General features: G+C 45.7%; 1 protein-coding gene and 1 pseudogene across 5 annotated transcripts in view; both read left to right on the top strand.

Annotated features, from left to right (window-relative positions):
- Positions 1-26,881, top strand: part of DRC11 (dynein regulatory complex subunit 11) — a 168,349-nt gene that overhangs the window by 86,462 nt on the left and 55,006 nt on the right. For 3 of the 5 annotated variants that reach the window (XM_038001338.2, XM_038001334.2, XM_007966752.3), the window contains 3 exons: positions 14,182-14,257; positions 21,862-21,968; positions 22,139-22,231. In XM_038001338.2, the coding sequence (XP_037857266.1) occupies positions 14,182-14,257; positions 21,862-21,968; positions 22,139-22,231 (276 nt within the window). The remainder of the gene's footprint in view (positions 1-14,181; positions 14,258-21,861; positions 21,969-22,138; positions 22,232-26,881) is intronic. The other 2 variants (XM_038001337.2, XM_038001335.2) reach the window with 1 other exon arrangement.
- Positions 6,588-7,377, top strand: LOC140712698 (large ribosomal subunit protein uL3 pseudogene; annotated as a pseudogene).

Genomic DNA, 26,881 nt, shown 5'->3' with positions numbered 1-26,881 from the left:
TCTCAGCAGAAACTCTTTCTATGGGAAACGGATCTCAGGCTTGAAGATGGTCTCATCCTAAAACATAACTGAAGTAGACTATGTTGCAGTCAGATACCACTTCACGGCTGACCAAAATCCAATCGGAATCAGCTTGAAGAGTGGATCCTTAAAGACATTTATGCAGCCAAGAAACATGAAAAGAAGCTCGTTATCACTGGTCTTTAGAGAAATACAAATCAAAACCACAATGAGATACTATCTCACGCCAATTAGAATGGTGATTATTAAAGTCTGGAAACAACAGATGCTGGCAAGGCTGTGGAGAAATAGGAACACTTTTACACTGTTGATGAGAGTGTAAATTAGTTCAACCATTGTGGAAGACAGTGTGGCGATTCCTCAAGGACCTAGAACCAGAAATACCATTTGACCCAGCAATCCCATTACTGGGTATATACCCAAAGGATTATAAATCATTCTGTAAAGACACATGCACACGTATGTTTATTGCAGCACTATTCACAATAGCAAAGACATGGAACCAACCCAAATGCCCATCAATGATAGACTGGATAAAGAAATGTGGCACATACACACCACGGAATACTATGCAGCCATAAAGTGAATGAGTTCATGTGCTTTGCAGGGACATGGATGAAGCTGAAAACTATCATCAGCAAACTAACACAGGAACAGAAAACCAAACACTGCATGTTCTCACTCATAAGTGGGAGTTGAACAATGAGAACACATGGGCACAGAGTGGGGAATATCACACACCAGGGCCTGTTGGGGAGTGGGGGGCAAGGGGAGGGAGAGCATTAGGACAAATACGTAATGCACTCAAAGCTTTAAACCTAGATGATGGGTTGATAGGTGCAACAAACCACCGCCGTGGCACATGTATTCTTATGTGATGAGCCTGCACGTTCTGCACATCCCAGAACTTAATATTTAAAAAAAAAAAAAATCATGATCCCGCTGTTACTCCAATCTGCATCAGCTCTCCAGAGTGGATCGGTAGAGGTTATGTGACCCAGCTCTGGCTCAGCCAGCCACAGTCATGCTCCTCATGTTCCAGGGATGGTTCTGACCAGCACGCAGACTCGCGAGCTTCTGCATGGGAGGAGCAGCTCCGAGGGTCTGGCAGACCGTGTCTGGGAACCCTGGTGCCAGGTCACAGTGGGAGAGAAAAGGGACAGCCTGTGCAGTCAAGTAGGACGAGCTACTTGAGCTGAGTCAGAAGTTATGAGCAAGGGAGAAAGGGTAATGGTAAACATAAAATCACAGCACCCAAATCTGGCATAAACTCACAGTGTAGGCAATGGTAACAAAAGCCAACATTTTGGCCAGGCATAGTTGCTCACACCTGTAATCCCAGCACTTTGGGAGGCCAAGGCAGGCGGATCACCTGAGGTCAAGAGTTCGAGACCAGCCTGGCCTACATGGTGAAACCCCATCTCTACTAAAAATACATACCTGTAATCCCAGCACTTTGGTAGACCAAGTCGGGTAGATCACCTGAGGTCAGGAGTTCAAGACCAGCTTGACCAACATAGTGAAACCCCGTCTCTACAAAAATACAAAAATTAGCCAGGCATGGTGGCAGGTGCCTGTAATCCCAGCTACTCAGGAGGCTGAGGCAGGAGAATCGCTTGAACCTAGGAGGCAGAGGTTGCAGTGAGCCAATAAAGTGCCACCGCACTCCAGCCTGAGTGATAGAGTAAGACTTTCTCTCAAAATATATATATATAAATTAAAAAGTAAATAAATAAATAAAAGCCAACCATGTGTTCAAAGCACTGGGCATGACTGCGGCTGGCCGGCTGAAGGCAGTCATTCATTTCACATGCTTGGCTCCTGCACTGAGACCCACAGTGGATCTTCCGTCTGCCTCCATTTGTCTTCATCCCTTTCTTTAACCACGTTCCACTGATGTTCACTGAATGAAAAAAGAAAGGAGACCCCTTACTGCTCATTTGGGGCCCAACCCAATTCACTGGCAGTAGATGGTGAGTTGGGCCCCTCGGATACCCCTTTCGGGACCAAGGCACTCAAGCACCTGGCTCCCCACATGCCAGTGCTGACACTCACAGCTAAATCCCACCCCAGGAATTGCTACAGTCTAAGGGTGCCACTGCAAGCAAGGTTACACCCCTTCTGGGGCAGCCTGCATCCAAGGATAGTCACGTGATAGTACCAAAACCCAGCCCCTCTCCTTGCCTGGACAACTCCGAGGGTTCTCCCAGCTTCTGCTGTTCCCTCTGGGATCAGCTGACAGCTCTCTTGCAATTGCATCACAACTTAGCTTCTCCCTCTGCCCAGGGCTGCTTCCCTCCCTCTCTTCTTTCTGGCTGGTGTTCCCAGTAGACCACCTACATCCATCTCCATCTGAGTGTTTCCAGGGAACCCGATCTGGGAGACCGCCTAGGGCCCTATTGTTCTGTCTGTACCCCAGAAGTTCTAGCTTGTTCTGGAAAAAAAATAAAAGCCCCCTGAATACAGTTAATTTTAAAAATCATACACTTACTCTACAAGATAATTTTGAAGAAGTGCCTAAGAATAAAGAGAATTGGAAGCATTCCAATTTTATTCTAAGAATCTCTTCCTCTAAATATGCACGAGGGAGTTTTATACTTGCAAATTAAAAATTCGCTGTTAGTGAAGCTTGTTCCGTATAAATCTGAAATTACCAGCTACACAATCTGGTCTTTGTTGGATGAAAGTATTTTATTAACTAGCTATTAAAGAGTCACTTAACGATGAACAGTTTTGAACAAAAAGCAAAGTTTGAGAACATCAGCATTTATGAAATGCTTGCAAATGAAGGGGAAACGCCTTCAGAATCAGAAATGAAATTTTTCATGAAAAATGCAGGTCTGCATAGTGACAATGTGATTATTAAAAGAAGAAAGGGTCATCTCTAATAAACATTGATATATTTAAGTTATGCTGCTATACTTCTTAGAGATCACATTACCTTTTCCAGAGACTTTTTAAAAGTCTTACTCTGGTGTCAACCCTAGAGAACCTCAAACCATTCCTGAGACCAGTTATTCAAATCCTTTTGTGAGAATTGACATTTTGACCTAGAGCAAAAGGCACTCTAATTCCTCGTGGTTAGAGGGCACGGAAGAAGACAGAGGAAAGCAGTTCTGTCTAACGTGTCTGGATGCTGGCTTATCCCAGCCCTCGCAGGGCCCAGCTGCATGATTGTTCTTTCAGTATTTTGATAAGACCACATATCAATTGCCAGTTCTAGATGCATAATCAGAAAACTTGAAAAAGACCTTGTATTTAAAAACTGATAGGATTATCTGAATATTTCAACTAACCTCTTTAAATGGAAAATAAGTTATTTTCTAAATATCACACAGGTAGAGAGCTAAAAGTTTTACAAGTCCATGAGATAGTTACAAATTAACATAAATATGAAAAAATCTATTATAAGTGCAAAAAAGTCATGAGAACTGCTGAACGTTTCGGTTGAATTTCACAATGAATCAGTGTTTCTGTGTGAATTTCCGATTTAACGCAGGGCTAGTGGAGTGGGAAAGAGCAGGGTTGTCATGGTGGATCTCTGTAATTGTACACAAGACCATTTTAGAATAAAACATCTTATTATTAGTAATCTTGCATGCATTTGATCTTTTCATCAAGAAACTTGGTGAAACAGTTTAATGTTTAAAAGATGAATGTTTTCATTTCCTCATTTGGATCCATCGGAGCCCCTCCATACTGAGATGCTGAAAGACAGAAGAAAACAGAACAGTCTGGGATGTTCGTCTTCAGCTCAGGGCTAGTGGAAGAGAAAACACAAAAGCACAGTAGTCCTGCCCAGTGGCTCGCACCTGTAATCCCAGCACTTTGGGAGGCTTGGTCAGGAGGATCACTTGAGGCCAGGAGTTGGCACCCAGCCTGGGCAACACAATGAGACCCCATCTGTACTGAAAACAAAAAAAAAAAGCACAATAAATACATTCAAATATCAGGTTCTAAAAATTAGTCTCTCATTCATAGGCAAGAAAATGAATCTCTAGGTAAACTTCACACCTTACACAAGTATTAATTCAAAATGGGTCATGGACTTAAACATAAAACTATGAAGCTTTGAGATTAAAAACATAGGAAAAACATCCTCAGAATCTAGAACTCGGCAAAGAGGTCTTAGACTGGACACCAAAAGCAGGATCCATAAAAGGAAAAATTTATAAATTGGGCCACATCAAAATCAGAAACTGTTGCTTTGTGAAAGACCCAGTGAAGAGGATGAAAAAAAAAGCTATAGATGGGAGAAAATACTTGCAAACTATCTATCTGACAAAGGATTAGCACCTAGAATATATACAGAACTCTCAAAACAAAAAAGTCTTTCTTTTGAGTCCTCAGTTTTAAATCCAAATTGTTGTGGACTGCAGTTAAGGAATGCTCTGTGGAAAGCGCTTTAACAGAAGACAGTGCTAGTGCCAGGAGGAGGACATTTTGTGCAAACTGATAGCAGTCCTGCAAAAGTGCCTTCAATGCCAAAGTAATCGCCTTTGTCTCACAGTTGTGTGGACCTCACATTGGCTTTAGAAACAAAAGTAACAGTAACAGAGCGCTATGCAGTCATCCTTACAACTGTTTCCTCTGTTATTTTTCAAGCCACGGGTTAGACCATTTGAAAGGATTTAAAGTGGTATTGACCTGTCACATGATCACATGAACATTAATGAGTCTTCTCTAAATTCACTCCAGCCTCAAAATGATTTAACTTAGTGCTAAATTCTTCTGGAAAGACCCTTGGACCTTTACAGAGCATAATTCACAATGAAAGCATTTGTTTATCTGCAGTGCCAGCAGACCTAACTCTGACCACAGCTCCTCCTCTCCAGTCCCTTGGCCCAAAGAGGTGCTCCACATTGAACGATTAAGCCAACCACATTCTTAGGTTATTTTAGAACATTTCAAACCAAATTTTGCATGACTTTACAAAAATGGACAAGTGAATATCATGTATTTCCAAAGGAAATTATCAGGAATGAGGGCGCCATCGTGGAAGTGTATGTCTGGAGCATCTTCTGTGTCCACTGAAATACAATAAGAGAAGAAGATGGAAAGAAGTGAGGGGTTGGCTTATGGGCAATAGAGATAATAGAGTCCTTAGCCTAGGGAACAGGGGCCCCATGGTTAAACATCTTGCAATTTTATGTAAACTTTCATGGGAAGGAACATTCTCCTGGGGAAAAGGTGTGTGGGCTTTCTTCATGTTTTCAAGAGGTCCCTTTTATAAAAAGCTCAAAGATCACTGCTTAGAGAAAGGACATATTTGGTTACACAGGCAAAGGGCCAATGGAGGCACTGCATACTCAAAGGAGGGTGATGATCTTAGACACCAGAGTGGCAGGGGAGGCTTCATGGGGGATATGGAATGGCAGGAGACTCTTTCAGGAGCCTATGCTTATAGCCCAAGTCTGCCCACATCTCCCCATCTCCATGGCAACCACCTGACCAAGAGGCATCATTGCCTCTCAGGCTGCAACTGCACCAGCCTCCCAGGCAATGCCCCCACCTCCTCTCCTGCCATTCTACAGCCTGTTCCCCTGCAGCATCTAGAGTGACCCAAAACTCTGATTGGCATCTCTCACAGCACTTGGAACTCAAGAGCTATGCAGTAATTATTTTTGAAGAGATGAATAAATGCTCAGATGAAGATCTGCCCTGGAGTGAAAGTACTGGGTATAAAAAGATGAAACAAATGCAAGAGACATCGTGAAGGATGCAAGAGATACCACAAAGGATGACTGGCATGACTGATGGGGTGTGGAAGAAACAGGAGGAGACCAAGGAGTTGAAGTGAACTCCAGGTGTCTTGATTGGAACAGAGGGAAGATTGAGGATAGACAGACCAGGACTGGCTTTGGAGCTGTTGAGTCAAACCATTGTCTATGGTTCAACAGCTGGAAGTTCGGGACAGACTCAGGAGAGATAAAGACCAGTGGTGTGGATCAGGACATAATCCTGCTCAGGAAAACTCTAGTTGAAAGTGGGGCATGGATGAGGTGTAGGAAAATCCGTGTGAATGGAGGCTGGAGAATCCGGATTACAGCCACATATTGAGGCAGGAGGAAGAGGTAAAACCAACTGGGGGATGGGAACAGCATGGAAGCCAGGAAGAAATCCAGCACCATTAACTTCCTATATAGTCTTCCAACTGGGAATTTCTGGAAGGATAAAAGGAAGGTTTTCCTTCTGCCTCCTGAGTCCCTCTGCCATGAGAAGTGAGAACTGGCTGGGCGCAGTGGCTCATGCCTATAATCCAGCACTTTGGGAGGCCATGACAGAAGGATCACTTGAATCCAGAAATTCGAGACCAGCCTGGGCAACAAAGGGAGACTCCCATCCCTACAAACAATTTTTAATAAAATTTGACAGGCATGATGGCGTGTGTCTGTGGTCCCAGCTACTCAGGCAGCTGAGGCAGGAGGATCTCCTGAGCCTGGGAGGTCAAAGTTGCAGTGAGCTATGATTGCACCACCGCACTCTAGCCTGGGCAATAGAGGGAGACTCTTGTCTCAAAAAAAGAAAAAAAAAATTAGGCTCTACCAGCGAAATTTGATGGAGTGATGTCTCACAGGAAGTTTTCCACTCCCAGACATGGGTCCCTCAGCTTCCTGCCTCAGAAGTGCACAGGAAGCATCGTGGGAAGGCGAAGAGCTTCCCTAAGGATGACCCTTCCAAGCGGGTCCACCTCGCAGCCTTCCTGGGATACAAGGCTGGCATGACCCACGTTGTGCAAGAAGTCAATAGGCTAGGATCCAACGTGAACAAGAAAGAGGTGGTAGAGGCTGCGACCATTGTGGAGATACCGCCATGGTGACTGTGGGTATTCTGGGCTACGTGGAAACCCCTCAAGCCTCAAGGCCTACAGACCTCCAAGACCATCTTTGCTAAGCACATCAGCAATGAGTGCAAAAAGCACTTCTCTAAGAACTGGCATAAATCTAAGAAGAAGGCCTTTACCAATTACTGCAAGAAATAGCAGAATAAGGATAGCAAGAAGCAGCTAGAGCAAGACTTCAGCAGCATGAAGAAGTACTGCCAAGTCATCCACGTCACTGCCCACACCCACATGCACCTGCTTCCTCTGCGCCAGAAGAAGGCCCCACTGATGGAGATCCAGGTGAACAGAGGCACCGTGGCCAAGAAGCTCCTCTCCCCCACCCCAGGATACAGACCCAGAGGGGAGGAGCAAGTAATCTGAAAGCCGAGAAGTGATCCCTTTGACATTTGAACTTGTATGTTAACGGATGTATGCCAAAATGTATACCTTCATTTCGAAAAATCTAACAGTTGCAGCCCTATTTGAATTTTTTCACAGCCCTACCAGTGTGAGATGTTAGCCATCCCTCAACAACCTACTTCAGATGCACATACTTGCCAATAGAAAATTTTCAACAAAACCTCCATACATTTGATTCGCTCTTTAAGCCAGGCAGGAAATTATAACAGTAGTTAACATTTGGGGAGGGCAAGAAGAGGGAGCGTGGTTTATCTCTGACTGCCCTCCTAATTTCACAAAGACAAATACAGAGGATAAGATATTTGATAACACAGAATGTCCCATTGACTCTCAGTAAGAAACTTTAGAAACGTTCTCCGTGCAGCATTTATCTGAGTTGTGTGAGGGACAAAGTTCATACAGTAACTGGAAACTTACAAAAAATGGTCAGTTTCCATAAACCAGCTTTTTAAATATGCTCTAGTCCCCCCCTTATTCTCAGTTTCACTTTTTGCAGTTCCAGTTACCCGCGGTCAAGTGTGACCCATAAGTATTAAATGGAGAATTCCTGAGTTTTGAATCGTGCACCATTCTTCGCAGTGTTAATGAAGTCTTGCACCGTCCTGTCCCATCACATCATGGACGTGAATCATCCCTTTGTCCAGCACGTTCATGCCGTATACACTACCTGCCTGTTTCTATATAAGAAAAAGTATAGTGTATGTAGGGTTTGGTACGATCCGAGGCTTCAGGTGTGCACTGGGGTCTTGGAACATATCCTCCTTGGAGAAAGGGGGACTGCTATCATCTAAATCAAATCAAGAGGCCTCCAAAAGTTTCTTTTTACTTAACAATTCCTTTGTCCTGAGTGATTTATAACTGATTGGGCCATAAAAAGAAAGTGAGAAGCCGATGAGAAAGCAACTGTCTGCTCTAAAGGAAGCTTTCTGTGCGGTTGAGCGTCTTAGCAGTACCCAGAGACCGGGCAGGTCAAGTCTCAGTGCTGCTGACTGTGATATTTGAGGAGCCCCAGAGAAAGAAAGGCCCAGAAGACTGGAGCCATGGAAATGGCTCAGTTTGCAAAAAAGGGAAGAAAGTTGGATGTGACAAACCACAGATCGTGGCATGCTGGTATGGCCAAGCAAAGAAAGCAGACACTACAGTGACTCAACTCTGAGGTCGGTCTGCAGGTGAGAACACACTTCTCCTCCCGTCTGTTCATTACTTGTTCAGCCAGCAAGCCTGGAAAGCAATGGAGATGGAAAATGGCGGAAGCATGAATAACGCTCCCCTCCAGCAGCATGCAGTCGCTTAGGCGGCCAAATGTAAGACACTGACGTTTCTTAGGTGCCATGGTCTGAATATGTGTGTTCCCCCACCTACAAAAAATTCGGACATTGAAAGCTAATCACCAGTGTGATGGTGTTGGGAGGTGGGGCCTCTGAGGGTGATTAGGTCCTGAGGGCAGAACCCTTGTGATTGAGATGAGTGCCTTTATGAAGGAGACCCCAGAGAGCTGCCTTGCCCCTTCCGCAGAGTGAAGACAGGGCTAGAAGGCAGAGTCTCTGAAGCAGAGAGAGCCCCACCAGACACAGAATCTGCACCTTAATCCAGGACTTGCCAGTTTCTGGAACTGTGAAAAATACATTTCTTTTGTTTATAAGCCACTTAGTGTATAATATTTTCTTATAGCAGCCTGAGCTGATCAAGTCATTAGGAATAAACACCTAAAAACCATTAGTATAATTTCAAGGCAGGAGCAATCTGTCTACATGGCATATGCATTAAAAAGGTAGGAGGCCTTTGTCAGCTCGGACTCATGGTGTGCTGGGAATGTCCAGACAGCGGCATAACTGCAGGCCACCTTCGCATGCCGCAAAGGCCAAGGAGGTCGCCGGCCATGGCTCCACCCATGACCATTAAACCAGCACCATTGCTTGACTGGGAGCCTGGGTAGCTAGAACAGTCCACAGGAGATGACCAGGAGGATGAACAATCTGGAAATCTCTCTTGAGCGATGGGTATAGGAGTCAGGAAGGCTTCATCTGGAGCAGACTTAGGGCACGAAAAGGGTGCAGACTCCTGAGGCTCCAGGAACTGGGCCTCAGCTGATGGAAGGACAACTTCAATGAATCTGTGGCCTTCAGTCTAGCTGTCTGGGGTGGTTTTAAGAAAAAATGACTCCCAATGTCCACACACCTTAGAAGAGATTCTCACTTAATTGAGCATAATTGGTCTAGGGCAGAACTGGGCGTTGGATTTTTTTTTTTTTTTTTTTTAGCTCTCCATTGGGTTAAGTCAGAAGAGTTGTCTGACAGTGGAGTGGGCCACCCGCCCTGTGTAGAGGAAGACAGCGTCAGAACTCAGGTCATGCCTGGCATTCCTCACCTCAGGAAGTGGGCCAGAGTGTGCAAGGCCAGCCACAGCGCTGGGATGGGATCTGGGAAGGTGACCCCTGGTTTCTACTGGGGAAAACGTGTGTGTGACAGTTACAGGGAAGCCCTGGACCTGGGAACCAGCCAGTAAAAGGCATCGGGGGAAAGGCGGCTGTGGTGTGGTGCAGTCAGGCCCCTGAGGCATAGTGAGCAAGGATCCGGGACAGGAGGACTCAAGGATCTCAGAGGCAGGCCCCGTGCAGCTCTAGCAACCTAGTGAGTCCCACCCTTAGTAGCTGCTCAGGAAAGGTTCACAGGTAAACAGATAGGCTCATGCACCTTCATTTGTAAAAATCAAGATAAGGCCACAATGAACAGAAAAGCAAACAAAATGAAGTTCAGCCCCACCAACTAAAGAAATACAGTTTTTCAAAAATACCATGTTACGCCTATTCATCCAGCAAAACTTTTAAGTCATAAAATATGATTCTGCTATAGCAGATATACATCACATATGCATGCATACTAGCCTCCTTCCCACCCCTCAAACCCCCATTCCAGCCAGAGTGATGTCTCAAGGGGCCAATCCCTTCACACCAGGCTCCTGGGTAGCTGCCCTGCTTGTAAGCCAACTCCAAGCTCCCTGAAAAGCACAGCTCACAGTCCTTTCGAGGGCCATCCTCTTTCTCTGTCTCACCATCTCTGTCTCCCTGTCTCCCTTTTCCTCCCCACTTCTCTTCTCTCCCTCTCTCTCTTCCCCACACGCCAGCCTCATGTCTGCCCAGCCCCGCACAGTCCCCACGGCTGCTGAACCTCCTCCAGCCATCCCTGTGAGACACAACCTCCCCATCTGGACTTCACACATGCTGTTCCTTCTGCTGGAAACACTTTGCCGCACCTCAGTCTCCTTCCCTGGAGCCCTCCCCCTCACCCTTCTCCTCTTCCTCCCCTTCGTCCATCCCCAAGAGCACAGCCTCACCAGTGTAGGGGCTCCCAGAGACCAAACATAGAACAATCTGAGTATCCAAAACAAAAATGGCAATAATAGACAATAACACTAATGAAAAAGTAATAAAGATATATGACTCCTTAGTGATACCTGGAAAGAGAGAGAGACAGACAGATGATAAATAGTATCTCTGAGGCTAAATCTACTAATGAAAGTGATTCTAAATTTCTCTTTCGTTCGTGGATTCTCCGTCTTTCCTCCCAGGCCTTGCTTTATCCACTACTGGTCTTTTTCTTGCTGCTCTGCAGGCTTTTCTCTAATGCCCGGGTCTCTTGGGAGCCAGGAACGGGGCGTAGCTAACCCAAACCTTGAGTTCTAGGTGGGGCTTCCTTACCAGAGAGCTTTGATTTAATGTGAGCTCTGGAAGGTCGGTGAGCTGTGTCATAGGCTTTGGGCCCCCTGGTGTTTCTGGGTCCAGGTTCTCTCCCTGGTTCCCCGCTGGCTGTAGCTCCCGCTGCCTGGCTTATGGGCTGCAGTTCCAGGCAAGCCTGCCATGTCCCCACCTCCCCATGAAGTGAGAGTCCCCTCTGCAGCACCCTGGGCCTCCCCTGAAGCGCTTGTGATCCCGTTTCACTTGTCTTCCCTGCTTCCTGGTGACCTGAGCAAATGCAAAGCTGAAAGACACAGTGGACTCAAAACAAAATACAAAGCTGAAAAATGCAAAGCTGAAAAGAGACATGGCGGATTCACAGGGGGACAGACCACAGACTAGAGTCAGCAGGGGCAGGAGGTGTGGCCTTTGAGTGAGCTGGTAACCATGATCTCAGGGGGCCGTGGAAAGCCCCTGGGAACACTTGAGCCAGCAGGTGACTTGATCAGAGCTACCGTTGCCTCAGAAAGTAACTGAGGCAGCCAAGTGTGCCTTGGCTCCGGGTGTGACCCAGCACTGTCTCGGGAGGGAGAGCCACTGCCAGCCCTGGGCTGGGGAGGGTTCGAGGAAGGCCTGGCTTTCCCAGGCACCTGGGGCACGCGCTGGGGGGAGTCCGATGGCTCCACACCCGGCCTCTTTTATTCCGATGGTTGTGTTTTATTCTCATGTGTGTCAGGAAACCGACGTATCCGCTATGGTTTCACTTTAGCAACAGAGAGTGCCTCTTTAAAGAACGTAAGTGAGTCTTTAAAGAAACGATGGTTCTATTGGTCAGGGATTCTCAGATCTGGCAGAAATCACGATGAGGGATGCAGTGAAGTAGCATGACAGTGGAGACATTTTCATCAACCCCAAGGAGACCCTGTACCCATTAAGCAGCCCCTCCCCTTCCCCTCTCTGCCCCACCCCTACCCCCTGGCCACCATTGATCTGCTTTCTGCCCGAGTTTGTCTGTTTTCATATAAACGAGATTATACACTGTGAGGCCTTTGGGGTCTGGCTTCACACTCTCAGCCTAGGTCTTCACGCTTCCTCCGCGCCGTAGCCTGTGTCTGTCTTCGTGTCTGTCTTCGCTCCTTTCTGTGGGTGAGTTCAACGTTTCACCGTGTGGAAATACCACATTGTGTTTACCCATTTATCCATGGATTGAGCCTATACTTTTCCTATTCTTGTTTCATTCAGCCAATGTCGCACACAGGCCAAGCGGCCAGGCCACAGGGCTGACGGGGTCGTTCCTGCCTGCTGTGTCTGGTGGGAAAAGCAGGCTGTTCTGAGGAAATGACAATCCTGCACAAGGGCAGGAAGGCCATCAGAGAGGATTTCAGGAGGACGGGAGGTCTGTTCAGAGTCTGAATTCATCAGAAAGCATAGGAGAAGGGTGGCCTTCCAGGCAGATGGAACAGCAGGGGAAAGAGTATAGCAGGTGCAGGGGGGTGGCCTTGTCAGCATCTCCACAGTGATGGTGGAGGCAGGAGGTGGCAAGGACAAAGGCCGCAGAGGGGGGCGGGTGCATTAATGGGGGACCACACCTGTGGGGGTGGTGTGTGGTCTGCTGAGGGGCTTGGACTGTATCCTGTGGGGGACGGCACCTCTCAGGAGCTCCAAGACAGATGCCTCTGTGGGGCTTTCGAGGAAGGAAGTCGTGAGGCCAGGTCTGCTGCAGACCCCTTCCAGCAGGAGAGAAGAGAGTGACCCTGCATTAGCCAACCTTGGAGCAAGGGGCCAGGGCAGTGGGACTGGAGGCGGAAGCAGGGAGACCCCAGGAAAGCCTCCGCGGCAGAACAGTGGGGTTTGGTGATTGCTTGGCCATGGGGAGAGAGAGGAGAAATACCTCTGGATCTGATGCATGGCTACTGCACAACCACGAGGGCCTGTGGGGACACCGTGTTCAGGCCACTGCATCCCAGAGCCCAACCCTGGAGCCCAGAAACGGAAGGGCCCATCAGGTGCCAGAGTCAGGGCATGCTCGGGAAGCAGCCCAGGGGAGGCACGCCCACGTCACCCAACTGCTGCCCTTCCTCTCACTGCATAGAGAGTACTGAGCTTGCTTCAGGAACCCAAGGACAGAACAGAGCCAGCGTTGTTCCTTTCACGCTCTCTAAGGGTAGCAATAGCCATGATAGTGGTCATCGGAAACATGACTGTTGAGGCAGTGTCAACATTATTGCAGACAAACATCACATGAGGGTTTGCAGGGCCTAGCTCTCACTATTAGGCACAGGTGAACCCTGGCGGCAGAGGGGCAGAGGCGGTGTTGTGCTGGGGCTCAGAGCAGAGCTGCGGCCTGGGCTGACGGCAGGTAGCACTGCAATCTCCAGTCTTGGTGCACAGGGTTGGCAGCAGGAGCCAGGGATGGTGGCCTGGCTCTCTCTGCTGTGGGGGGCCCAGGGTAGAGAAGCTAGCTAGATCCTGGCTCCAGGAAGGAAGCAGAGCCCCAGAGTCAGGCTGCGGCTCACGATGGCTTCCAGGCTCAAGGATGAGGCAGGTAGCGAGAGGAAGGAACAGCCCAGGTGCTGGAACTGGCAAGCAGCACAGCTCAGCAAAGGATGGGGAGTAGCTCCAAGGGCTGGTTACAGGAACATGAAGGAGGGAGGCAGATGAACTCAGGCTGGGAAATCAGCCTTCAGAGCGAGGTAGGAGTGAGAGCATGGGAAGACAGGACCAGGCTGGGTGTGGTGGCTCAGGCCTATAATCCCAGGAGGCTGAGGGGGGCAGATTGCCTGAGCTTAGGAGTTCAAGACCAGCCTGGGCAACATGGCAAACCCTGCCACTACAAAAAAATTAAAAAATTAGCCAGGTGTAGTGGTGCACACCTGCAGTCCCAGCTACTGGGGAGGCTGAGGCAGAAGGATCGCTTAAGCCCTGTCTCCAAAAAAAAAGAAAAAGAAAAAGAAGTCTCTTAATCAAAAAAGAAGACAGGATCAAACTCGGGGCATGGGGTACCCCAGGGGAGGCCACGGAGAAGGGAAAACTGGTATCATAGGGGACGCTTCGGTGAGCCTGGACCACCCACGCCTGCTCAGTGGACACAGCACTCCATACTCAGACGGGCCAGAGGGGCACTGCCCCGGGGAACCAGGACTGGGCCTGCACAGCATGAACCCTGGTCACGGTCATCACAGCGTCTGCACCTTTTGCTGCCCAGTCTTGCCTGTGATTAACGAAAATATTCTGCTTTGAACAGGAAGAAGATGAAAAATGGAAAATGTCACCAAGTCTTTTTCTCCCTGCGATGAAGGAAGGATGTAACACATACAAAGGTAAGTTTAGGAGAACAACATGCATGGTCACCGAGACAGCAGCACGTGCTGGGAACCCCGTCAGGGGAGGCTGCTGCATGCTACTCACAACCGAGACGTTCTGCCTGTCTCTATTTTAAATTTCCTGGCCAGGCTAAGTGGCTCGCACCTGTAATCCCAGCACTTTGGGAGGCCGAGGTGGGCAGATCACCTGAGGTCAGGAGTTCAAGACCAGCCTGGCCAACATGGTGAAACCCTGTCTCTTCAAAAATACAAAAATTAGCTGGGCATAACAGCAGGCGTCTGTAATCCCAGCTACTCGGGAGGCTCAACCAGGAGAATCGCTTGAACCCAGGAGGCGAAGCTTGCAGTGAGCCAATATCGCGCCATTGGACTCCAGCCTGGGCGACAGAGCGAGACTCTGTCTCAAAAAAAAAAAAAAAAAAAAAAAAAAAAAATTCCTTTTGGTGGCCTGAAGCATACAATTAGTTAAAAGGCAAGACACATTTAGGATGAGAAGATAGTCAAGACCCCCCATCCTGTTTTTGAACCCTTAAGACTTCAGCTGAATGTTTTCATGCTAGTAGCAGGGAAGAAAGATATTTTTAGATTACTTAAATTAAGAAAATTGATACTGTATGTACAGTAAAATGTCTTAATCCTATTAGACTAAGACATGTGCCTGAATTCTGACACACGATTTTTTTGTCAGTTGTTCAGCCTGATGAGTATAGCTGTCATCTGGCTGGATGTGCAAATGTAGGAAGTGGTCTTTCAGATATTTGCATTTTAATTTCCTAGAACTATTACCCAACTCCTGTGGTTCTACTGTGCCCTCAGGATAAATCCAAACACAGTGACCTGCCAAGATGACCTCGGTCATTAGTGCTAGTATGGAAGTTTCTGAAAGATGCAATCTGGATATGAAGTGGAATCTTTCCAAATGGCAGTCATTCGTGGCCTCCTTCCCAACCTTGGTCCTCTCTGGATATTACCAACTTAATAGTTGTATTTTTAAATTGACTCCGGGCTTTCACCTTAATAATTGCACCTCATCCTAAGCAACAATATGAATGTGGGCATAGGTTTGACATGCTAGTGACATAAGATAAAAATGTCTGCATGCCACTGAAAATTCTCTTACATACCATGCATGGGCACCCCACCGCATGAGATGCTGAAGTGAAGTGGAACCTTGGGGGGGCATGATGACGTTGGCAGGATTTGGCAACTGAATCCATTTTCATTGGGAAGAAAGGAGGTCAAAAGGGAAAACTAACATTTATTAAGTACCTAAGACATGCAAGGCTTGGAGTTTTTCCATGCCCATCTCATTTAATCTTCACAACAACTGGGAGAGGTAAATGTTGCTCTCCTCGTGTGGGCAGGTACTGGTAGAAGCCCTGCTGTCATCCAAGCTTAAGAATCCATCACCTACTTAACACTGCAGAGCAGTCACTATCAAAAACACCTTTTCACTTGCATATTCCTTCAACAAACAGTCAGCATCTCCAGGGTGTCAGGTGCAGTGCTAGCCCGGAGATATAAAGGTAACACCTGCCAACAACAAGCTTATATGTTGGGGGTTATAGTGGTGGGATCAGGTGGGGATAGTGGCATAAACTGGGTAGTTTCTGTAAGTTAGGATGACAGTAACAACATCCAGTGGGACCTGCTGGGAGTTGCCATCATCCACACGGTGGGGCCAGGGGCCTGGCTAGGGTGCCACTGGCATCAGGTGTGTGTCTACAGCAACAATGCCATCTAAGACTCTGCTTTGCACATCATTATTTGGTCTTTACCACCACCCTCACTGGCTTGTTACTGCATGTATCTATAACTCCCATGCCTCCAAACACTCCAGGTAACATACTAATTCGTTTTCTTCTGGAGAGCACCTTTGTGGAGCCCTCCCTCTCAGCTGCCATCCTTGAGTCTTACTTGGCCTTTGCTGACTTCTTGCCTCTCCCTCATTTTGGTGGAGCTCATTCTCTAGGATGTCCCAAGAAGGGATTCGCAGAGGGGAGTTTTGGCTGCCTTGGGCATCTGAAAGCTGTCCTGCACTCACACTCAGACAGCAGGTGCCCTGGGATGTGGAAAGCGGGGCTCCCTTCTCTTCTGATACAGCTAAGACACAGGCATAGGAAGGAAGGAGCTGGAGAGCTGAAGCCTGCTCTCCCGTGGCAGGAAGTCAGGGGCCCGTGTCTGAGACTGATAAATCAAGAAGTAACATATGAGCATGTTCTATAGCCACTAGAAAAAGAACACAGAAACTACCCGAAATAGCTTCCATGAAACCAGATCACTGCACACGCCCCTGTGGCCACTGCGCTTCCTCCAGCAGGCCAGGCACGCTCCACCTCTGGCCCTTATGCTTTCTGTTCCTCTGGCTCAGAATGCTTGTCCCTTTGGGCCTCGGTGCCATTGAGACCTTCTTTAAGGGCCCTTGTGGAGTGACAGTCCCCCTCTGCCCATGCCCACCCTTTGCCCACTTGGGTGTGAGTGTCTGTTCACAGATGTTTCTCACGGTGCCATGCCAAGTCCTTGAGGGCAGGGCCTTCCATTATCCACCTGCTCTGAGAGCAGTGCCTGGCCCATAATCGGGCTCAATAAAGTCAAAATGTAATAACTGCATTTGTCCTGTGTATTTTTAATGAATAAATGAATATAGGAAAGAATGCCATTGGATAATGTAATTGGCAGGTAGACAGAGTGGGACAGGTTTTTCATTATCATCTGTTTAATACTCTGACTTTGTTTAAAACAATGTGTATCATTTTGATACAAGCAAAAATTAATTTGGGAGAAATCTAACGTCCCCATGGGAAGCCAACTCTTGCAACCTGCTGACCGGCCCAAAAGCTCTGAAAACTGTCCACGCCTTTTGTGTAATATCTGTTTCCATTAAGACTGAAAAAGCAAGCAGCGTCCCTCCTGGAAGCAAACCCGTAGTGTCATTTTCCTGGTCGGATGCTGTGGCATTGGACTTGTTATCTGCCAGGTCTTTAGTAACTTCAAGGAATTAAATGTCTTCCTCTTAGAATTCTTTTCTTAAAAAATCAAAGGTTTTCCTCTTCAAATAAAACATTAGCATTTTAATCACTAAGATTAGCCCCCCGCCCCGGCGCCCCTCTTTCATTGCCCCCCCACGTGTGAAACTGCCTTGGCCTCGCTTTTCACATTCTCGGGATAAAAGCTCTTTCTCCGCTCTAGGAGAGAGTGGGGCAGTCGTTGCCCTTTGAGGGCCGTGAATAGCTTCCTGCATTTATAAATGTCCATGAAATTCTTGAAGGGATTGAAAAGTGCCCTGCGCAAAAGTGTCATGAGAAAAGCAAAGTTGCAGTAGAAAACTCAATCCATTTAAACGATCTGGAGGGGAAATGGGCAAAACGGCTCCGCGGTGTTTTATTTTAAATATAGTTGCGACTCCAGAATGAGAATGTGTTCCACCGTACAACTGTTTCTACATAAGTAATTGTGTCATGGTTTCCCTTCTGTGAGAGATTCTGCCTTCCTTTTATTATGAAATACGTTATTTCCTGATTTTGGTGAATCTAGTGAAAAAGAAAAGTAGCTTCCCATAACTAACAAAGCTGTTCTGTTTAAAATGCCCTGATGTAACAGGTAGGTGCTGCTATTGCAGAAGATTTAGAAATCCTACAAGGGGGATTGTTATTCGTGAACAGCACGTTATGACACATTTAAACATTTTCTAGAATTTCCGAGGAAGAATGCTTACAATTTTAGACACATAAAAGGAAGCATTGATTCCTTTTCCTACATTTTATCACTACGTGTTATTCCTACGTTTTGAAGTTTTTCACAGTTTAAGCTTGTGTACATTTCAGAAAATTTACTAGAAAAGAGCAATTCGCTTCAAATGCAGGAGTCGTAAACCCTCCGGGCCTTTGGAGTACACGCATCATACAAGCTAACCACAAAATCTAAGGGAGTGCAGGGCAAAGAATGAACTTCCACATATTAGCATCATGAAGTATCTCTTCCACCAATGGGATGCTTTAGACAATGTATGCAATACTTGTTTTCCACACCCTGGCTCTCGGGCTGGCTCTCACTGGGAAGGATTATGTGTAACGAGAGAAGTTCAGCCCAGGCCCCCTCCTGTAGGCCCACTCCAGCCCATCAACCTTTTTCGCCTCTTCTCCCTCCTGTTGTCACACCTGTTTTGGGCTGGCCACCTGCCCCATGTGAATGATGACACCCCTTGAACTTCGGCCTCACCTCTGCAGTCACCTTCAGAGTGCCATCCGAGCCCCCTTCCCACCCCCAGCTCTGTGCCCCCAATCCCTGGGCCAGCTTTTATGAGACTGCCCTGTCAGGAAGGACACCTAAGTGCATTGGTACCGTGAAAAATTTGCCACCTTTGTGATTTATTTTTTGTCTGTCTGTAAGCCCACATTAAAAGAAATCTGCATCATTTTCTGCATCAGTTTCAAAAACCTGCCCAACTGAAGTTGCATCACCACAGGCTGCTCCTCCATATCTCTGTGGCAGAGACGGTGCTCAGCCAGCAATACACACAGCCCTGCCCTTCAGTTTGCTGGTAGGAGGTAGGCTGGTCAAGAGCTCTTGCTGGGTCCTGCTGGACCCCCCACCACCCACCCCACTCAGATACCTGCTGAGCCATCCGTGCTGTAGTCTGTCCGGAAGTCAGGTGGACCTGCCTCTGCCGTGTGTGGCAAACAACCCCTTCTGCCCAGAAAGTGCTGTGGTCACCTCTGGTATCAGCATCTGCAGCTTGTGAACCCAACCCACTCTTTTTTTTTTCTTTTTGAGACGGAGTCTCGCTCTGTTGCCCACGCTGGAGTCTCAGCTCACTGCAACCTCTGCCTCCTGGATTCCAGCAATTCTCCTGCCTCAGCCTCCTGAGTAGCTAGGATTTCAGGCACGTGCCACCACACCTGGCTAATTTTTGTATTTTTAGTTGAGACGGGGTTTCACCATGTTGGTCAGGCTGATCTCGAACTCCTGACCTCGTGATCTGCCCACCTCGGCCTCCCAAAGTGCTGGGATTACAGGCATGAGCCACTGCGCCCAGCCTGACCCACTCTTTTTGAAAACTGGAGCTGCGTTTCCATGTCCTGTCTTCCTGCAGGTGTCCTGTCCTGAGGGTCCTGACTCTGACCACTAAAGGCACAGGCACTGGCCCCAGGGCCCCAGTTGCTCTTTGCTGGCACGCACCTGCTTTGGGGCATAGCTGTTTCTGGTGTAGCTGCTATCCTTTTTTTTTTTTTTTTTTTTTTTTTTTTTGAGACGGAGTCTCGCTCTGTCGCCCAGGCTGGAGTGCAGTGGCCGGATCTCAGCTCACTGCAAGCTCCGCCTCCCGGGTTCACGCCATTCTCCTGCCTCAGCCTCCTGAGTAGCTGGGACTACAGGCGCCCGCCACCTCGCCCGGCTAGTTTTTTGTATTTTTTAGTAGAGACGGGGTTTCACTGTGTTAGCCAGGATGGTCTTGATCTCCTGACCTCGTGATCCACCCGTCTCGGCCTCCCAAAGTGCTGGGATTACAGTGTAGCTGCTATCCTGTGTGATCCTCTCCCTCCAGGAAGTAGAGAGTGTCAATGAGGTAGGCTAAGACCCTGTGAGATGCTCTGCTTCCTGGGGGATGGCAGCAACTATTTGGGGCTAAACTGGAACTGTATATATTTATTTATATATAAATATTTATTAAAAATAAATTATTCATATAACTTTATTTTATTCCATTTACCATCACCATATCGGCATGAGGAAGGGGTTATTTTCATTTCACAGAAAGGGGAATGGGCTCTGCAAAGGCTGTCCCCTGCTAAGGTCACCAACTGGTAGGTGGTAGGGCAGAGGTTCCACCTGGCCGCAAACAGTGGCCCTTGCACCAAGCTGTGCTGCACCAGGCAGGTGGCAGGTGGCCGGTGGCCAAAAACCTCGGGACAATTGTTCTGCCTATTTGCCAGTTCTGAGTTTGCATCAGAATCTCCCCAGTCTCTCTCTCCACCTCTCCTGAGAGTCTAGGTTTTCCTGGGTCTCACAGCATCTCATCCCTACCCCTTTCCTTGTTCATCCCTTTTGCCAGTTCCTGGTCCTCTGTGGTTTGTTCAGAGACTCAACCTCTCCTTCCCATTCGTTTACCCACATGATTCTCTGGGGAAGCTTCTCTATGCTAGGTCTTCACGTTTGATGGCTCTGGGTCTCTAGCAGCCAGATTTGTTCTTCTGTCTGTGACTATGACTTTCCTCTCAATGTAGAGTTAGAGCGCCACCCTCTCCCTTCTCGGTGAGCGGGTCATGCCATGCTTGTCAGGGAGGCCATGCTGAGAAGCCTCCTTCATTCATTCACCACCCCAACTGCCTTGCCTCGGAGGCCTGCAGCCTCTGCCGTCTTCACAAGGGGCAGCCCTCGTCCCTCAAAGGTTGGGAGCCTCTGTCTGTGCCCCGAGTCCTCAGCTACCTTCCCAGGTTAAAGGTCATCACAGCCCTAAAGGCAGGTCCCAGTGAAGTGGCCAGACTGGTTGGTGGTTGTCAGCTTCACCAATTCCAGCAAATTTCCTTTACGTTCTTGACATAGATTCCAGAAAGACGTCTCCTTCCCCAAATGACAAGTCTTGACTTCCCACAGGAGACCTCTTCCAAGTCCCACGTCAAGGCTCCAGCTGTCCCACACCTCAGCATACGTTTGGAACCTCCCTTCTGAGAAAGGAGCTCTATTTCCATTTATTTTAGTGATGGGAAGTTATTCTTATTTTGTCTAGGGTCATGTTTCTCTAGGTCCACCCTCCTAAACACCAGGAGGAGGCAAGAGGGAAATGTTAAATATGTGTGATTTCAAAAACATCCAAAAAGTAATTCGGAAATTTAGCTGTTGAATTAGGGAGAAATACTGGGTACTTGTATGTTTAATGTCTGTTTTATAATAGGAGGCAAGGGATAATTCCTGGAGGGTTCAACAGGCAACAAAATCTTTTGTATTTTAGTGAATCATTTGAAGAAAAAAAAGTGAGATAAAACATTATAAAAAGGGTCACCTATGATTGTATAATCCCACCATTAACATATTGTTTTTACATGGTTATAATAATATAGTAGAATACAATTGTATCACACTTAAAAAATATTAAGTAAAACAAGGCCGGGCGCGGTGGCTCACGCCTGTAATCCCAACACTTTGGGAGGCCAAGGCGGGTGGATCATGAGGTCAAGAGATCGAGACCATCCTGGCGAACACGGTGAAACCTCATCTCTACTAAAAATACAAAAAAAATTAACGGGGCGTGGTGGCGGCACCTGTAGTCCCAGCTACTCAGGAGACTGAGGCAGGAGAATGGCATTAACCCAGGAGGCGGAGCTTGCAGTGAGCCGAGATCACGCCTCTGCACTCCAGCCTGGGGGACAGAGCAAGACTCCGTCTCAAAAAAAAAAAATATTCTTACATCAGCAGTTTTTTTTCCTTTTTCTTTGGTGTATTTACAAGCACATATATGAATGTCATCTGTCCAGCTTATTTTACTCAAACTTTTATCCTATGCAATAGCATATGAAGTTAGGCTTATGTTTATATTGCAATAACTGTTTTCACTAACTTACATCTTTTTAAAATTTTTTCTTTTTCTTTACCCTTCTGGAGTATAGAGATCTGGATGAATAAAGATGAGTCTTGGAATTTCTCTCAGGACTTTGATCCAGAACTGATCAAAGAGGAGAAACGGAAAGAATTAGAGTCAGAGATCAGGGTACAGGTACAGCTATGTTTATGGTGTAGTAATAGCAAATCATTTACTTCAACCATTGTGCTTCTTTACAATTTCCTGTTAATGACCTACTCCATAATTTAAGGGATTTTTAAACTTCACAAACAAAACACAAGACATGCAAAGTGACTTAAAAGTATTGTTTTGTATTCTACTAGGTTGATGAGTTGATGAGACAGGAACTAAAAAACTTAAAGCTAGCTGTGGACAGAGAAAGGGAGCATCCAGCAAAAGTAGGAAAGAAGAAGAAGGTGAGTGGGGAAGGACCCTGCAGAGGGGTGAGGTGGAGCGGATTCAGTCATGAAAAGCAGCCCCTGCCATTCTGTGGCATGTCCAGGAGGGCTGCCAATTGCCAGGACACCTCACGGGGAAACATGCCTGCCTTTGGTAAATTTAATTGGTCCACCATTTAACCTTTGGGCCTGCGGATTCATAAGCAGGATAAACCCAACCATCTGAGAGTAACATCTCCCAAGCCCTGGTCGGTTGCAGATTCATATTACCCAAGCCCCACTGATAGAAAGAGAACTATCAAAAGAGCCAAAGCATATTCCCCAAATGGTCTCCCATCTGTTCCTGTACATAGAGCTATAAGGGAGGCCAATGGTAATGAGTAGGATTTTGTGAGTGGGGGAATCATAGGGAAAGGAATTGGATGAATTGAAGTGTAAGTTGCCACCAATCCATCTCACAGTGGTTTAGAGTAGCTAGTTAGATCAGAGTATTTTAAGTTCTTTTAGTTTGCCCCCTGCTTCTACCTTCATTCCAGAGACAGCCCTGTCACTGGGGCCAGATACCCAAAGTAGAGAGCAGAGAGTTCTCCTCCCTGTCAGTGCTGGTGTGAGCACAGGCAGCCTCTGCTTGTATGGCAGCTTTCTCCACGTCCCATGACTGAGCCACTTTTCCTGTGATTCACACATTTTCTCTTAGAGATTTCCACACATTCAGCTGCATTTGTGACTACTTTTGCTAGATCAGGGGCCATGTGGTCTTTTCAGGATGACTGGCTCTTGATCCATTTTGTATTGATATTATGGTTTAACCCTGAAGGCAGCTGAATTGGTGTTCTGAAGATCCTTCACTGTAAGCTGAAAACACCAATTTAATAACTATCCATAGACGAAAGTACCTTCACAAGAGCTCTGGGATTCAGGTGAGAGGCTGCACACCCGGGTGGAGCACAGAATCATAAAAAAAAAAAGATGCATTGAAAAGAGTAAGAATGAAAGTTTCACTTTACCCATGTCACCCCAAAGCCCACACATCCTAGTGCCAAGAGAGATTTCCTAGACCCATGAGTTCTATCTTGGAAGAAAGGGACAGAGAAGTGAACATCTGACTTTACCATGGAGCTCAGCACCAGGCCTGTAGACCCCAGTACCATGGGCCTCCCACAAACCCTGACACCAGGTCCATCCACAAAAATCAGTATTGGGCCTGTCTTTGGAACCCAGAACCGTGAGCCTCCCACAAACCCTGGATGAGCCTTGCTTCTGTGGCAGCTCTCTCCACTTTTGTGATAGCAAGTGTAATAGCAAGTCATTTACTACAACCATTGTGCTTCGTTAGTTTTGCGGGTCCATCCACAAAAATCAGTGTTGGGTCTGTCTTTGGACCCCAGAACCAGAAAAGAAACAAAATATAGCACTACAAAACATGATTCAGTTACAAAGCAACTTGTAACTTGAGAGAGGAACAAAAGAACCTCAAAATAGAAAAAACAAAATGGCAAAAGTAAGCCCTTCCTTTCAAAAGTTACTTCAGATATATATAGATTAAACTCACCAATCATAAGATATAGAGTCACTGAACAGATTTTAAAAATTCAACTGTATGCTATATACATGTAATTCACTTTAGATTTAGGGACACATAGGCTGAAAGTGAAGGGATGGAAAAAAGATATCTCATGCAAATAATAAGCAAAAGAGAGAAGAAATGGCTATACTTATATCAGACAAAATAGACTTCAAATCAGAAACTGTCACAAGAGACCAAAAAGATCATTAACTAATGATAAAAGGGTCAATTCAATAGGAAAATATAACAAGTATAAATATATACCTTTAACCAAAGCACCTAAATATATGAAGCAAATATTAACATATCTGAAAGAATAGACAGCAATACAATAATAGTAGGAGACCTCACTATCCCATTCTCAGTAATGAATATATCATCCAGACAGAAAATCAATAAGAAAACAGCAGACTTGAATAGTACTAGGAACCAAATAGTCCTAACAGTTATTCTACCCAGCAGCACCAGAGCACACATTCTTCTTGAGTATACATGGAACATTCTCCAGGATATATCACATGCTAAGTCACAAAACAAGTCTTAATAAGTATAAGAATATTGAAAACATTCCAAGTAACTTACAACTGCGATGAAATGAAACTAGAAAACAACAACAAAAATAATACAGAAAAATTCACAAATATGCAGAAATTAAACCACACACTCTCTAACAACCATTGAGTCAAAGAAAAAAATTCGAAGGGATATTAGAAAATATGTCAAAACAAAAATGAAAGCACAACATACCAAAAATTATAGGATGTAGCAAAGGCAATACTAAGAGGGAAGTTTTTCACCATAAATGCCTACATTAAAAAAGAACAATCTCAAATAACCAGCATACCTCAAGGAACTAGAACAAGAGGGGAATATTAAACCCAAAGCTAGCACAAGAAAGGAAATAACAAAGATTAGAGCAGAAATCCATGGAATAGAGAATTGATAGACAGTAGGAAAAAATGATAAAACTAAGAGTTGGTTTTCTGAAAGGATTTTAAAAATTGACAAACTCTATGCTAGACTAAGAAAAAAGAGATGAGATTTAAGTAAATTCAGAAATAGAACAGAGGAAATTACAACCAATGTCAAAGAAACAAAAAAGATCATAAGAGACTATTATGAATAATTAAATGCTAATAAGTTGGACAACCTAGAAGAAATGGATACATTCTGAGAAATATACAACCTACAAGACCAAATCTAGAAGAAATAGAAAGCCTCAACAAATCAATAACAAAGAGATTAAATCGGTACTCCAAAACCTTCCTGGGATCCTGGAAAACAAAAGGACATTAGGGAAAAATCAGTGGAAACCGAATTAACTTTGGGTTTGTATTGATAATACTGTGCCAATGCTGGTTTCTTAGCTGTGACAAACGTCCCATAGTGATGTAAAATGTTAACAAGGAAAGTTATGTGAGAGAGACACAGGACCTTTCTGTACTATTTTTGTAATTTTTCTGTAAATCTAAAACTACTATACAATTAAAAGGTTTTGTTTGCAGATGACATTACTTTCTTGTGGAAAATTCCAAGGGATCTACCAGCTCCAAATCAACTTATATCAGCAAGGGTGCAGGATATAAGATAAGCATACAGAAATCAATTGTGTTTCTATCTATCGTCAATGAGCACATAGACACAAAAGTTAAAATGGAATGTGCTTTTAAATCACTCAAAAAATGAAATACATATGTGTAAATCTAACAAAACAGATATAGGACTTGTATGTTAAAACTGCACAATGCCAGTGAAAGAAATCAAAGCAGATCTGAATAGACAGACATACCATATTCATGAATTGGAAGACTCAACATAGTAAAAATGTCCATTAGGATATTTTTATAGGATAGGATTAATGCAATTCTATCAAAATACCAGAAATATAATTTGTAGACATAGACAAGTTTATTCTAAAATTGCAAAAGCAATTCAAAGGAGGAAAGGTAACTTTTGAATAAGTAGTGCCAGAGTAACTGGACATCTATAAGCAAAAAGAAATGAACCTCAACCTAAGTCTCACACATTATATAAAAATGAATTCAAAATGGGTCACAGACTTAACTTTTAGAAAAACAAAAAGAGAAGACTTTGGGGACCTAAGCCTAGATAAAGAGTTCTTAGAATTAGCATCCAAAACACAATTTTAAAAAGGAAGTATTGGACTTCACCAAAACTAAAAATGGTTGCTCTGTGAAAGACCCTGTTAAGAGGATAAAAAGACAAGCTACAGACTGGGAGGAAATATTTGCAACCCACATATCTGACAAAGATCTAGTATTCATATACTCACATATATAGACCTCTCAAACATATAAACATATAAAGAACTCTCAAAACTCAAAAGTTAAAAGACAAGCAACCCAATTAGAGAACGAGTGAAAGACATAAAGAGACATTGCACTGAAGAGGAGGTACAGATGGCAAATAAGCACATGAAATAAGCAAATTTGGAGCATGTCCCTCTAGGCCATCACAAGTTCCTGAATGCAAAGCCCCTTGGGAACTAGAGGTAGACTGTTGCCTGGCCCTGAGGGCTCCAGATTTGGGGCTAGATGCTAACAGAGAAAGGTGATTGGGTACTGCCTTAGTCTGTTCGAACTGCTATAACAACGTGCTTAGGCTGAGTAATTTATAAACAACAGAAATTAATAGCTCATAGTTCTGGGAGCTGGGAAGTCCAAGATCAAGACACCAGTGGATTTGATGTCTAGTGATTTTGTGTCCGGTGAGGCCTCATTATCCACTTCAAAGATGGTTCCTTCTAGCTGTGTCTTCACATAGTGGAAGGGGTGAACAAGCTCCCTCAGACCTCTCCATGAGAGCGGAACCCTCGTGACCTAATTGTCTCCCAAAGGCCCCATCTCTTAATACCTGCCTTGGGGGTAGGTTTCAACTCATGAATTTTGGGGAAACACAAGCTTATATCAGGCACCAAAGGTGAACACAGCTTGACTCTGTGTGTGCACACAGCATTTTCATCCTTTGTGGGACACCAAGCCAGAGCCCAGAAAGCCAGAATGCTCTTCCCTCTTTGGAATTTGGCCCCGTGCAAATTCCACAGTGGGGATCTCACGTCTATCCACACAAGGACACACTTA

The sequence above is a fragment of the Chlorocebus sabaeus genome, chromosome 10 (genome assembly GCF_047675955.1).
Source record: "Chlorocebus sabaeus isolate Y175 chromosome 10, mChlSab1.0.hap1, whole genome shotgun sequence".
Lineage (NCBI taxonomy): Eukaryota > Metazoa > Chordata > Mammalia > Primates > Cercopithecidae > Chlorocebus > Chlorocebus sabaeus.
This window is presented reverse-complemented; position numbering and strand designations above follow the sequence as displayed.